The sequence below is a fragment of the Ylistrum balloti genome, unplaced genomic scaffold (assembly GCF_031769215.1).
Source record: "Ylistrum balloti isolate Yb309-2 unplaced genomic scaffold, AGI_CSIRO_Ybal_v1 Utg370772, whole genome shotgun sequence".
NCBI classification, from domain to species: Eukaryota; Metazoa; Mollusca; class Bivalvia; order Pectinida; family Pectinidae; genus Ylistrum; species Ylistrum balloti.
This window is the reverse complement of record NW_026782452.1, coordinates 122,048-136,440: the sequence shown is the minus strand read 5'-3', so window position 1 is coordinate 136,440 and position 14,393 is coordinate 122,048. Positions and strand designations below refer to the sequence as shown.

General features: G+C 33.4%; 1 protein-coding gene across 3 annotated transcripts; it reads right to left on the bottom strand.

The window, feature by feature from the left end:
- Positions 1-321: 321 nt before the first annotated feature.
- LOC132558216 (DNA polymerase delta subunit 3-like) lies at positions 322-14,342 on the bottom strand. Of its 3 annotated transcripts, XM_060222758.1 has the most exons (15): positions 14,277-14,342; positions 13,988-14,043; positions 12,990-13,095; positions 11,951-12,058; positions 11,533-11,585; positions 10,029-10,137; positions 9,498-9,620; positions 9,417-9,458; positions 8,859-8,913; positions 8,097-8,184; positions 7,201-7,250; positions 3,863-3,937; positions 2,616-2,825; positions 1,491-1,597; positions 322-1,150 (listed from the first exon to the last, which is right to left on the bottom strand). In XM_060222758.1, the coding sequence occupies exons 1-15, from the start codon at positions 14,337-14,339 to the stop codon at positions 1,073-1,075; spliced, it is 1,323 nt and encodes a 440-aa protein (XP_060078741.1). In that variant the 5' UTR covers positions 14,340-14,342; the 3' UTR covers positions 322-1,072. The 3 variants fall into 3 exon arrangements, with proteins under 3 accessions (XP_060078741.1, XP_060078739.1, XP_060078740.1); XM_060222756.1 differs by having other exon boundaries at positions 9,417-9,620; XM_060222757.1 differs by having other exon boundaries at positions 9,417-9,620; positions 10,035-10,137.
- Positions 14,343-14,393: the final 51 nt, after the last annotated feature.

The window sequence follows — 14,393 nt, the reverse complement described above, 5'->3', positions numbered from 1 at the left end:
TCAGATGGTGACTCCAGGATCATCAGGTAGTGACTCCAGGATCATCAGGTAGTGACTCCAGAAATCATCAGATATTCCCCAGATCAGAATTATGACAGACAGATGGACAAACAAACAGATGGACTACACAGCAATTAGGTGATTAAAAGTCTAAATTATGAAACTTAGCAGATGAAGAATGAAAATCAAAGGAGGTTGAAAAAACTTACAAAACCAAATATGGAGGTGTAGTTAACCCCTCAATCTAAGGAATTTCAGATTGTCAGAAGACCGTCTGGGCTATTTGAATGAGTGACTGACAACACAACAGTAATATTTTTTAAACATGTTTTATTAAGTCAAATTGTAATGAGGATAATTGTCATCACAAAACATTTTAATTATTATGTTTGGTTACGTAAAGGTCTAAACATCATATCACAGTACACTACAGCACTACCTGTTACCTTAAATTAGAGAGAGGCACATACATAACATTAAATCTGGTTCAATGTGGGCTCTTCATTATTTCAGCAATTAATCTGATTTCATTGGAAATAATTACTGGAGAAACAATGATTATTTAATATTAAATAAAAACGTACTTAGGTAACTAAAAACTATCGGTAACTTGGAGTATTTAACCATTTTCAATCCATTGAAAGACACCAAGATGGTTTAGTATAAATCTTGATGATTTAGCTACCAAAACAGTTCAGATATGAGGTAATTGTGTAATTTATTTCCTCTGTATGATGTAGACAAAAATAATTTCGAATTTCAACATACAAATTTATGAAGCTAAACATCCAAATAATTATCCAAAAGGATGATATTCTCTGTCTACACCTCACAGGAGTAATTGTTTCCTTCTCAAACTTTTGTGCTGAAAGTTGATAGAATCAATGATGCATGAAATAGGTGACATCAAGCTTAGGGTGACATGGTTGAGTCAGCACTTTTACTGCATAGAAATGATGTGGGTGAAACCATTTCCACATAGGAATAGGAACACACAGTTAATCATTTTCCTTTTGAAAAGAGACACAAGTATTTATGAACGGTTGCAGTATCCTAAGTATGGCATTGCCTACTACTTCTTCTTAAAGAAAGACATCATGGTTTTCTGCTTGGTGTTGCCAGTTGGTGGTGATTTCTTCACAGGTGATTTCTGTAAAAAAGTAAACTCAAATCAATTAAAACAATACACTTCTGTATGATTAAGTTATAAATACTTGTTTCCTACAATTCGCATATTCTGTATAGTTTAAAACATGCAGGGAATTTGAAACTGTTTAAAAATTCCTTTTCTATTAAATATTAATCCACGGTTTAAATCTTCAAAAAATTTATTATAATACAGGCAGTTGGAAAGCCTTTTGACGAGTACTTCATTTGTTTTTACTTATGGAAACTGTTTAACATATTTTCACATTCCATTTAAGAGAGACATGAATCTTATTTTCATACACTGTTACTGAAGTCAATAAACTTGAATATTTCTAACTTACCTGTGGAGACTTTTTCTGTTGCAGTTTAGGTGTCTCCTTGGCAACTGCAGGAGCAGGTTCAACGTCAGAGGCATCAGTTGATTCACTCTCCCAAACTTTTTCTGTCACTGAAACATTTAAAAAAAAATTATGTAATTAATTGTTAAAGATAATTTGTTGTTTTAGCATTTTAATTTGATAAATGGAAATCTCTGTTTTTCTGAAACAATGTAGGCTTTAAAATCATTAAATGAAAAGGTGCTTTCCTTACTGGCATTGTCATTTTACAGTTTTTGGAAAGAGTTATCGCCCTTTGGTTTTGGCATTTCTTCTTGTACAGAAATCTTCCCCTCAGTTTTCAACCAATTACTAAGAGTTACTGTGCAAAAGAACTGTAGGTTACAATACTGAGAGTTACTGAGGAACAGAAATGTTATCACTGGTTTCTTATCCATGCAATTGATATGTGAGATAAACGGAGTGCTCAAAACTTTCTAGTATTAAGAATATAACTGAAGGTTTACTCCGACATACGTCAGGTTTAATTAAATATTTGCTTCAGGATTTTATGCAAATAGTCTGAAAACTAAGTGCACACAACAAAATCCTGTTATACAAGATTCAGTGAAACCAATATATTGTACAATATTTTCTGGTCAATATTGTTTATTATCTCTAAAAGCATGCATTGTTTCTGATCATAGAACTCGCTTTTATTGTGTTCAGTTAAGTCTAATGTTTTCTTTCTCTTTGCAGTTCCAGCGTAATCATTTGTTGTGATAACATACAAAGAAATCATGAGATAATCATTTTTAACCAGGGAGACATAAATATGAAATTTGAGAAAGATTACTTTGTGACAAAAGGCAATCCTAATCTTTAGATGTCTATTTCTCCCAAATTAAAACTGAACAAACACAGTTAAGGAGCATGGGAAATCTGTATACAAAATGTGAGGATGATTCATCCTTATCTTCTGTAGAGCAAAACATGTAACAAGAACAGTTTATGTTCAAACCTACAATTTTAGTGACGCAGAAGCCACTAGGCCTCTGATCATCAACAGCCACTGCTAATTTCAGCTGTGGGACAGTTGAAACTCTAGGAAATGCTTTAACTATGGTCCTGACACAACTTCACACTTACCCATATATCCATCTTCGTCCATAAATGTTTTTGGCACCTGCCGACGTCGCCGTTTGCGTCTCCTCTCACCTGTCTCCCTTTTCTCTGGTGAAAGCTTTTGTGGTGAGTGTTTCTTTGGTTGTGTAATTTCCATTTCCTCATCAGAGTCTGAGGCGAGGACAGCCACAGGCTCTCGTACTGGACTAGGGACTGCAATGTCTATCTCCACATCTATAGTGATATTGTTCAATAATGAATATAAAAAGCGGGTTACTGATGTCTACAGCTATTCTGATAATTGATGTTTCTCAAACTCAAAAGATGGGATGGAGGCTGTAGTGTGTGTTTTGAGACAAGATCATCGCTGGAGTAAGATATAAATAAAATTACTTCATGAAACAATGACTGACTGATACAGCGTGCATACTGATATCTTTGTCAAGGTCAAAAGTCAAATAGTGATGAGAATTATCACTTTTGGGCTATACTTTCCTGTCATATTTTCATGGAGCTAAAATTGTGGGGTTTAGCACTTCATTTCATTGATAAATATTACTCATGACATCAATCAAATGGCATGCCATTTTTTAACGATTGATATTTCTTGGATGTGTGAAGTCTTGGATCAATAGATTCAACAAAATACATGAAAATAAAGCTCCAATGAAAATTTTAAAAATTTCAAAAGCGATTCTCATAAAATACAAAATTCTACAAACAGGACAACCCAGCCGTCATCTGTGGTAACAAGAGGCATATACCTACATTTCCCTCCGTTAACTGAATTCAATCATCATTGTTATACTGTTGTGGCTGTATAAACCTACCTTCCTCATCACTACTACTTGTTATACTGTTGTGACAGTATAAACCTACCTTCCTCATCACTACTACATGTTATACTGTTGTGACAGTATAAACCTACCTTCCTCATCACTACTACTTGTTATACTGTTGTGGCTGTATAAACCTACCTTCCTCATCACTACTACTTGTTATACTGTTGTGACAGTATAAACCTACCTTCCTCATCACTACTACTTGTTATACTGTTGTGACAGTATAAACCTACCTTCCTCATCACTACTACTTGTTATACTGTTGTGACAGTATAAACCTACCTTCCTCATCACTACTACTTGTTATACTGTTGTGGCTGTATAAACTTACCTTCCTCATCACTACTACTTGTTATACTGTTGTGGCTGTATAAACCTACCTTCCTCATCACTACTACTTGTTATACTGTTGTGGCTGTATAAACCTACCTTCCTCATCACTACTACTGTCAAATAAATCCTGTTTTATCCGTCGTCGCTTTTTCTTGGTTTCCAACTCATCGTCTAAAAGGTAAAGATTTCAGGTCAGAGGCAGAAAGACAAAATGATGGAAGGCAGTCAGTAGAGAAAAGGTCATTTGTATAGACAGAGGCAGATAAAGACAGCGATAAAAAACAGTAGAGGTAACAGAATATATACAGACACAGTAGAGGTAACAGAATATATACAGACACAGTAGAGGTAACAGAATATATACAGACACAGTAGAGGTAACAGAATATATACAGACACAGTAGAGGTAACAGAATATATACAGACACAGTAGAGGTAACAGAATATATACAGACACAGTAGAGGTAACAGAATATATACAGACACAGTAGAGGTGACAATATATACAGACACAGTAGAGGTAACAGAATATATACAGACACAGTAGAGGTAACAGAATATATACAGACAAAGTAGAGGTAGCAGAATATATACAGACACAGTAGAGGTAACAGAATATATACAGACAAAGTAGAGGTAACAGAATATATACAGACACAGTAGAGGTGACAATATATACAGACACAGTAGAGGTAACAGAATATATACAGACACAGTAGAGGTAACAGAATATATACTGACACAGTAGAGGTAACAGAATATATACAGACACAGTAGAGGTGACAATATATACAGACACAGTAGAGGTAACAGAATATATACTGACACAGTAGAGGTAGCAGAATATATACAGACACAGTAGAGGTGACAATATATACAGACACAGTAGAGGTAACAGAATATATACAGACACAGTAGAGGTGACAATATATACAGACACAGTAGAGGTAACAGAATATATACAGACACAGTAGAGGTGACAATATATACAGACACAGTAGAGGTAACACAATATATACTGACACAGTAGAGGTAACAGAATATATACAGACACAGTAGAGGTAACAATATATACAGACACAGTAGAGGTAACAGAATATATACTGACACAGTAGAGGTAACAGAATATATACTGAGGTGACAATATATACAGACACAGTAGAGGTAACAGAATATATACAGACACAGTAGAGGTGACAATATATACAGACACAGTAGAGGTAACAGAATATATACAGACACAGTAGAGGTGATAATATATACAGACACAGTAGAGGTAACAGAATATATACTGACACAGTAGAGGTAACAGAATATATACTGACACAGTAGAGGTAACAGAATATATACAGACACAGTAGAGGTGACAATATATACAGACACAGTAGAGGTAACAGAATATATACAGACACAGTAGAGGTAACAGAATATATACACACAGTAGAGGTGACAGAATATATACAGACACAGTAGAGGTAACAGAATATATACTGACACAGTAGAGGTAACAGAATATATACAGACACAGTAGAGGTAACAGAATATATACAGACATAGTGGAGGTAACAGAATATATACAGACACAGTAGAGGTAACAGAATATATACTGACAATGTAGAGGTAACAGAATATATACAGACACAGTAGAGGTAACAGAATATATACTGACACAGTAGAGGTAACAGAATATATACACACAGTAGAGGTGACAGAATATATACACACAGTAGAGGTAACAGAATATATACAGACACAGTAGAGGTAACAGAATATATACAGACACAGTAGAGGTAACAGAATATATACTGACAATGTAGAGGTAACAGAATATATACAGACACAGTAGAGGTAACAGAATATATACTGACAATGTAGAGGTAACAGAATATATACTGACAATGTAGAGGTAAATGTTGATCACAAACCATAACGTTTATTTACCTGAATCATGTTTTCCTTTGTTTATTTACCTGAATCATGTTTTCCTTTGTTTATTTACCTGAATCGTGTTTCTTTTGTTTATTTACCTGAATCGTGTTTCTTTTGTTTATTTACCTGAATCATGTTTTCCTTTGTTTATTTACCTGAATCGTGTTTCTTTTGTTTATTTACCTGAATCGTGTTTCTTTTGTTTATTTACCTGAATCATGTTTTCCTTTGTTTATTTACCTGAATCATGTTTTCCTTCGTTTATTTACCTGAATCATGTTTTCTTTTGTTTATTTACCTGAATCATGTTTTCTTTTGTTTATTTACCTGAATCATGTTTTCTTTTGTTTATTTACCTGAATCATGTTTTCTTTTGTTTATTTACCTGAATGGTGTTTCTTTTGTTTATTTACCTGAATCATGTTTTCTTTTGTTTATTTACCTGAATCATGTTTTCTTTTGTTTATTTACCTGAATCATGTTTTCTTTTGTTTATTTACCTGAATCATGTTTTCCTTCGTTTATTTACCTGAATCATGTTTTCTTTTGTTTATTTACCTGAATCATGTTTTCCTTCGTTTATTTACCTGAATCATGTTTTCTTTTGTTTATTTACCTGAATCATGTTTTCTTTTGTTTATTTACCTGAATCATGTTTTCCTTCGTTTATTTACCTGAATCATGTTTTCTTTTGTTTATTTACCTGAATCATGTTTTCTTTTGTTTATTTACCTGAATCATGTTTTCTTTTGTTTATTTACCTGAATCATGTTTTCTTTTGTTTATTTACCTGAATCATGTTTTCTTTTGTTTATTTACCTGAATCATGTTTTCTTTTGTTTATTTACCTGAATGGTGTTTCTTTTGTTTATTTACCTGAATCATGTTTTCTTTTGTTTATTTACCTGAATCATGTTTTCTTTTGTTTATTTACCTGAATGGTGTTTCTTTTGTTTATTTACCTGAATCATGTTTTCCTTTGTTTATTTACCTGAATCGTGTTTCTTTTGTTTATTTACCTGAATCATGTTTCTTTTGTTTATTTACCTGAATCATGTTTTCCTTTGTTTATTTACCTGAATCGTGTTTCTTTTGTTTATTTACCTGAATCATGTTTTCCTTTGTTTATTTACCTGAATGGTGTTTCTTTTGTTTATTTACCTGAATCATGTTTTCTTTTGTTTATTTACCTGAATCATGTTTTCTTTTGTTTATTTACCTGAATGGTGTTTCTTTTGTTTATTTACCTGAATCATGTTTTCCTTTGTTTATTTACCTGAATCATGTTTTCTTTTGTTTATTTACCTGAATGGTGTTTCTTTTGTTTATTTACCTGAATCATGTTTTCTTTTGTTTATTTACCTGAATCATGTTTTCTTTTGTTTATTTACCTGAATGGTGTTTCTTTTGTTTATTTACCTGAATCATGTTTTCCTTTGTTTATTTACTTGAATCGTGTTTCTTTTGTTTATTTACCTGAATCATGTTTTCTTTTGTTTATTTACCTGAATCGTGTTTTCTTGATGTTTTCTTTGTAACTTTAGTTGGTTGAGCTCTAAAAATGTAAAAAGAAAATCAGTGAAACTGATGAATGCTTCCGTAGAAAAACTTCATTGGACACAAAATTTTAACAAAGGGCAACAATTTCATAATTAAAGGTTTGCAGGACCTGAATTTGTATACAGCACATGCTCTTATTATGACCAATGTATTGAGTACACAGGTTTATAGTACAGCCAAAAAAGTTGGTCGATTCCTTACCATCTCATACACTACATGTCAGCACTGGTTTGCTCCACATTGGTCAACGGTCTGATGAAGGTGACCTTGTAATCACTAAAACCTAACACTTTAAACTTCTACTGGTTGTGTTATAAGAACTTCTATTGTACTGACATTACCGACCCGAAGTAAATGTTCCAAAAGAAACAAATTTACACGATGGAAACAAAGCAATGCAACTCTGTAACGCAATTAACGAATATATCTGACCCCACTCCTCCTGCTCAAGGGAGTTGAGGCACATCATTTATACAAAATTGATTTCTCTTCACCTAAGAATGCTTCAGACCAAAATTTGAGCAAAATCCAATCAGTCCTACAGGAGAAGAAGGATTTTAAAGAACTTGTGACAAAATGTGACAGGACATTAAATCACAACAGAGTCAGTGCCTCAACAACATCAGTCATGAATTATGAACACTGTATTAATTTATCCCTTTGACAAGCTGAACCAAGGTTGCTCATGTATTTAATAAAAATGGAACTACTGATCTTACTCAGCTTTCTGACAAGCCTTTTGAGGACTAAATCAATATTCACAGGTCAGTTCTGCTTGAAATACTGTGTTGACAATGTCATGTCCGCAACATGCCCCAGATCTACAAAACCATATACCCACTTTTTCTTTGGAGGAGAAGGATCATCCTGCACTTCCTTTTTGACAGTCGGTTTTGGCTCCTGTTTTACTGACTGTTCTGGCTTTTTATCTGAAATAAACAAAAAAGTCTGCTGTCATAGAAAGAAACTATCTGTTCAGTAATATTTTTCCAAATAAAATAAAAAAAATTGATGTTTTACTGGCTTTACAAGAGCAGACCTTGGCGTAAGCATCTAGCTCTATCTACCTGGAGATAATAGGATATCTGTCTCTTCTCACTAAGGGCTAGGCTGAGGTAACTTCTGACAGAATATCAAGGGTTGGGCTTATTACAAGACACAAGGAAGATAGATAACTTCTGACTCAATATCAAGGGTTGGGCTTATTACAAGACACCAGGAAGACACATAACTTCTGACTCAATATCAAGGGTGGGGCTTATTACAAGACACCAGGAAGACACATAACTTCTGACTCAATATCAAGGGTGGGGCTTATTACAAGACACCAGGAAGACACATAATTTCTGACTCAATATCAAGGGTGGGGCTTATTACAAGACACCAGGAAGACACATAACTTCTGACTCAATATCAAGGGTGGGGCTTATTACAAGACACCAGGAAGACACATAACTTCTGACTCAATATCAACAGGGTATGTAAATGGTAGCATGGTTTTATTGCCACATAATACAAAAAATTACTGAACATCAACTCAAGATATCCTATTTATCATCTAGACTTAAGAAATTGAAGTAAAGAATAAACACAATATTAGTACCTGTTTGTTTGGAAAAGAATGCCATCATTCCTCCCTTCTTAGCTGATGAAGAGCTCTGAAAAAATAATACACAGAAAATATTTACAATTACTATATTCAAAATTTCATGAGAACACAGCACATCGTCAAGCCAACTTGTCTGTCATTCATCTGATCAACTCAGTACCAGGAAGTATGTTTGTAAAACTGAAGGGAATCTTTCAATGGGAAAAGACTTACAGTTAGTGATGGACCAATAATCAAAATCAATTATAATTTAATTAAGGAAATGAAACAAACTTAACCACAAAAAATTCAAAGTTGGTTTGCCCAATCTTATGTATTGTATAGAAAAAATGCTCACTGAGTACAGACGTGTGTTAATTTACAGAGAAGTGAACTTATTGCAAAGTCACTGTTATAGAGCAAATGAGTTCATGGGAGAAATTAAAACCATGCTATCAGATGCAGAATGACCTAAGCAACTAGATATTAATTTGCTGGAGAATTGTTAACTTACTGTTAAAGTTGATTTTATGAGAAACATGTGTTGCCTGATATTTTTTGTAGTAAACTCACCTTGTCAGCTTTGTTTTCCTTTATTCCATTTTCCTGCTTCACCTCCTCCTTCTTTTTATCGTCCACATTTTCCTGCTTCACCTCCTCCTTCTTTGTATCGTCCACCTTCTTTGCTGCTTTGGCAAACATACCAGCGATGCCTGCTTTCTGCTGTGGTTTGGTAGGAGGATTGCTTTGTCCATTTGTAGTTGATGTGCCATTTGTCTGCAATCAAATTGATATTACAGAGCAGTTAGTCATCAAAATTACACAATTCCATAGGGATCATGGCACCCACCAACTTCTTAAACTGTCAAATCCAAGATCTTACTGAACAACATACAGGAGGCCCATTTCAACCACATCAGTCCCCAAGGACATGACCATGACAGCACAGACCATCCATTTCTCAGCTTCCTGAGAGACACGAACCTCCAAGACAGTGTCAGTGTTGGTATCAACTGACACACACACAACTTCACTTGAGGTTATATAAACCAAAGCTCTATTGACTGCATTATTGAACGAGTTATCATAGCCTTTAAATACATTAATAAAACCAGAACTACACTCAATATCTTACAGACCTTTTCTTTCTATACATCTTGAATCTTATTATCAAACAACACTTACTCTGACCTGCTTCTTTGGTTGTACTGCTTGCGAGACAGAAGTTTTACGTAACGCCTCGATCTCTGTTCCAGATCTTAATTTGGCTTTGGGAAACTTGATAGATGTGAAACTGGAAATACACAAAGGAAAATATCTTTAAGACAAAAATTGAAATACATTTGTTCACAATAATTCATCAGAGATAGATCATAGTACGTATTAAGATATAAAACTAGGGGTAGGCAAGAATATCGCACAAAATTTGTCTATTTACATTATACTGCGATATAATTTTCGGTATTGCAATATATTGCAGCAACTTTCAACAATTGCTTGAGGAATTTAACAGCAGAACATAAATGATTTTGCAGAGAATTTTTTATTCCAACCCAAATTCATCTTGTTTGATGTATTCTTAAAATTTTGAGGTGTTATATAATTTCTATGTAGTTTATTGTACATCACTGTATCAGCTATTGCTCTATAATGTACATATCTGTTCCACAAATATAACTACACTAAAATACAATATAACATTCCTTTAAATATTGCAATACATTTCTATACAAAAATGTTTGCAATACCAACGTGGATATCAACTAAGGAATTTTTCCGTTTTTCCCCGAGGTCATTGTGAATCACTAGTATAAAAAGTATAGTGATATTTAACATAAGTACAAGCGATATTTCCAAGTTACAGATCAAGTGTAATTGATTAATTCTGTCACAATAGGAGTTGCTACATTTTATCGATTGGTAAGTTTTCAAGTTTGAAGCACTGTACACAGGGTACAATAAATCTTGTTTTTATGTTGGAAATCTTCGTCACAATATTATCATTACTGATGGTCTATCTCTAGAGACAAAATACCAAATTACCATATATATGTATCTAATATTAAATAGAAATGAGGGACTTTACATATTTGTAAATATTTTTTAATTCAATTTGAGGAAGACTCAAAACTGTAAGGGTACTTAATTTAGTGCATTCAAATATTAGCAAACTACCAATTTGCAGCAAAGGACCACAATGAATTCATGTATCGGTAAAAATCAGATTACTGTTACAAATATATTTGTTTACTGGATAACAGATATTCTAAGCCTTAAGAAATTGCATCATCAGACACAAGCAAGCTGAATGCAGATTTACAATAACATTTCCAATACCAACTCATCGTGTATTTCACATCCCAGAACATTATCTTCCCAGTATTAGTATCTGTTGACCAGACTTCAGCAAATTTAAATATATAATCAATTAACTTCATGTGATCTGTAACCATATATGATTATTGAACTTTTCAAAATTCATGAAAATTAACATTCTTGTAAAGTTCTAAGTTTGTCCAATAATAGAATTTGTGGCACTTACAAACATATATATTGTATACTCTTAAAGATTAGCATGCTTTTGACAAATACAGATGACCTATATTTTATTAATCTTGTTTCCTCACATTTCTTGAAATCAAGAAAGTTGTTTTTTTTATTTAAAATTTAAAAGTTTTCTTTCACTTACTTGCTGGATTCCTTAATAGAATCATATTCTGCTGTGTACAGGGCACTAGGATCCTGTGAGAAAGAAAAGCAACCATATTCTTCATTTTCAGCTTTTGGGATTTTTTTTTAATCACGTGACCCTGAGGATAGGTATGAAGTAAACATTTTGCTTCCATCTTGGTAACTTACTGGTCAAATACAACACCAGGATGTGGACTAGAGCTTCCACTAAATATCCGATTTGAGGGTTGACTTTATAACAGCTTTTTTCCTAGTGCAAATAATGTTTACTATATTTGAAATGAAATCAGAAAACAAGCATTGCATCAACCTAGTAATGTGGAGTAGTTTAAAAAAAGGACACATAATTAAGATACATGGCTGTGTAAAAGCTTTCTGAAGATTTGAGATACACATTTTTACCATAATCAACCTACTTTTAGTTTGGCTTTCTGTACACTGTATATATGAGAACTGGTTACCACAGCCAGAGAACTACGATATGCCTCCAAGTCTTCCTCTTTCACTACTGTGCATTTATGGGTCTATAAAAAAAAAATACATTTTCTTCATACAAACAGGAGAAAAATATTTCTGAGCGCAAATTGATTTTCTGTTTTATCTTATAACTTTTTTAATATTTTGTTTGCTGAAAACAGTAGTCAAACAAGATGTGTTTATGTAACACTATGCCTCTGGTTGCAGTAAAATTCTGAAATGGGTCAAAAATGGTAAAAAATTTTGGTACCACCAGAAAGGTCTTGTAAAAGCAAGAGGCACAAGGGCCTTTATGGTCAGCTGAGTCACAATGCTTTTTGTAAAAGTCACTGAAATGATTTTGTTAAAAAAAAAGGAAGATAATTTTAACTACGTTGTACACATAATGCAAATGTAAATTGTGCATAACATTAGCTGCTGTCTCATGCTAAGGCTTCTAACCAAGTTTGATTTAAAAGAAATTACCCTCCTCCTATATAAAATCTGCCATCTAGGAACAGTAGAACATCTTTGAATTTTCATTCAATTTGACCAATTCTTTATCCCACCTATCAGCCCCATAGGGGTCAGCTGAGGTCAATATATGCATGTCATCAAACTGTCAGCTTGTATTTATAAAAAAGAAATTCTATCTTTCAACTATATCCAAAAGAAATTAGACAAATTATGCTCAAAAATGTAATATTTTTATATAAACTACAGTAAATGTTACCCCTCCCTAACGGGAAATATGAGACCCCGAGGTCATAAAACTAACAATTTTGGTGAAGTACCTTAAGATACTTTCATTCATAAAAAGTATTTGGTTCTAAATTATCTGGGTACTGAGAAGATGGAATTTTTTTTCAAATTCAACCCGTTTCACCTCACATTTCACTATATGTCCTAGATATTATTACATGGCATGTCCCAGATAACATTACACTGTATATCGCTGATAATATCAAGGATGCCTGTTTGATACTGTGTATTAATTACCTGATGACCATTTAAAGGTTTGGTCAGCCCAGCTACAAAGTAGGTCACAGACAAATTGTCGTTGTCATGGTTGTTCCTCTGGTCTTGGATAAATGCATAAAGCATTCTGCAGGGGAAGAAACAAACAATTAAGTATATTTATGTGTGTTGGATTCCTGTGAAATAATTACACTGAGTAGATATCCAATGATAAACTAAGGCATCACCATATCCAGAATTCGATATTTGGTGTTTAACCAAGATATCCTTAACACTGAGAGAAGACAGCAGTGCTATATTTATTAAAATATTCATCAACTGTTTGTAGTAAAATATCCACCACGCTTTTGTAGATATCTAGTAATAACCTTCAGGAAGATATCAGATAAACTAAAACACACTTCGGTAGCATGGACTCCCAGAAACAGAGATAAACCTTAACAGGTATCTAGTGATCAATTAAGACATCCTCCACCCTGACTTGAGATACAAACTTCATCACATGGCATATCAGTTGTGAAACTGGTGTCGTTCTAGAATAAACTCTAGATATTATTCACTCTGTGTTAGACATCTACAGACAAAGACACCCATCATAAGTTTGCAATGATATCAATGATATAAGGAGTTTACTCATACTCACTTCAACCCGATGCAAAGAAATAAAAACATCTTTAAAAAAAATATTGAAAATAATGGATACATGATCACAAAAAATTGGTACGAGACTGCCAATTTCTATGGGTACTCGTTAATCAAACCTGGGTATGAGTGGACATAGGTGGGTACAAGTTGGAATGAGTAAGCTAGATACCAGATGAAATTAGATATTCGTCTTACTGAGGAAGATATACTCTGATAAATCAAGATATCTCTTACACTGAAACATATCCAGTGATTTAATAGGTATTTCATAATGTTTAACATATTATATTAACACTATAGTAAACATATGCAGTAAAATACATGGTCTGCATGTCCTTTTCACAGAGTTGAACAAACATATCCTCATATCTTACTGTTTGGCCTCATTGACATGGACTTTTAAGTTGGTACTAAACCATTTGTACGTCACCTGAAAATCAAAAATATTCCATGGATTAATTTCTTTTTCCAATGTATGACAGTGTTTACAGAAAAGCTAATGTACCATTTTTTGTAAATTGCGCTATTATTTCTTCTTGTTTACGAAGTTCCTTGACGAAGCCAACTAGGACATATTACAGCTTCCTAAATTGACAGTCCAAACCAAACAAATGAATCAGTGAAATAAGCAAATACATAGATTAAATGCAATGTTAAACTTACAATTTTGTTTTCGTCGTTAACATATTCCTCTAAATTTTCGAGATAGAGCGCATCTGTCGCCATTTTCATTTCCCGCTATAATCAGCACTTCCGGTTCTACTTTCGTTTTTCAAAACA

Coding starts and splice junctions, on each gene's coding strand:
- LOC132558216 (XM_060222756.1), bottom strand. CDS start 14,339: ATGGCGACAGATGCGCTCTATCTCGAAAATTTAGAGGAATATGTTAAC. Junction 2,826..3,862: donor CAGTAGTAGTGATGAGGAAG/GTAGGTTTATAC, acceptor ATATCACTATAG/ATGTGGAGATAGACATTGCA. Junction 1,598..2,615: donor GGACGAAGATGGATATATGG/GTAAGTGTGAAG, acceptor TAAATGTTTCAG/TGACAGAAAAAGTTTGGGAG.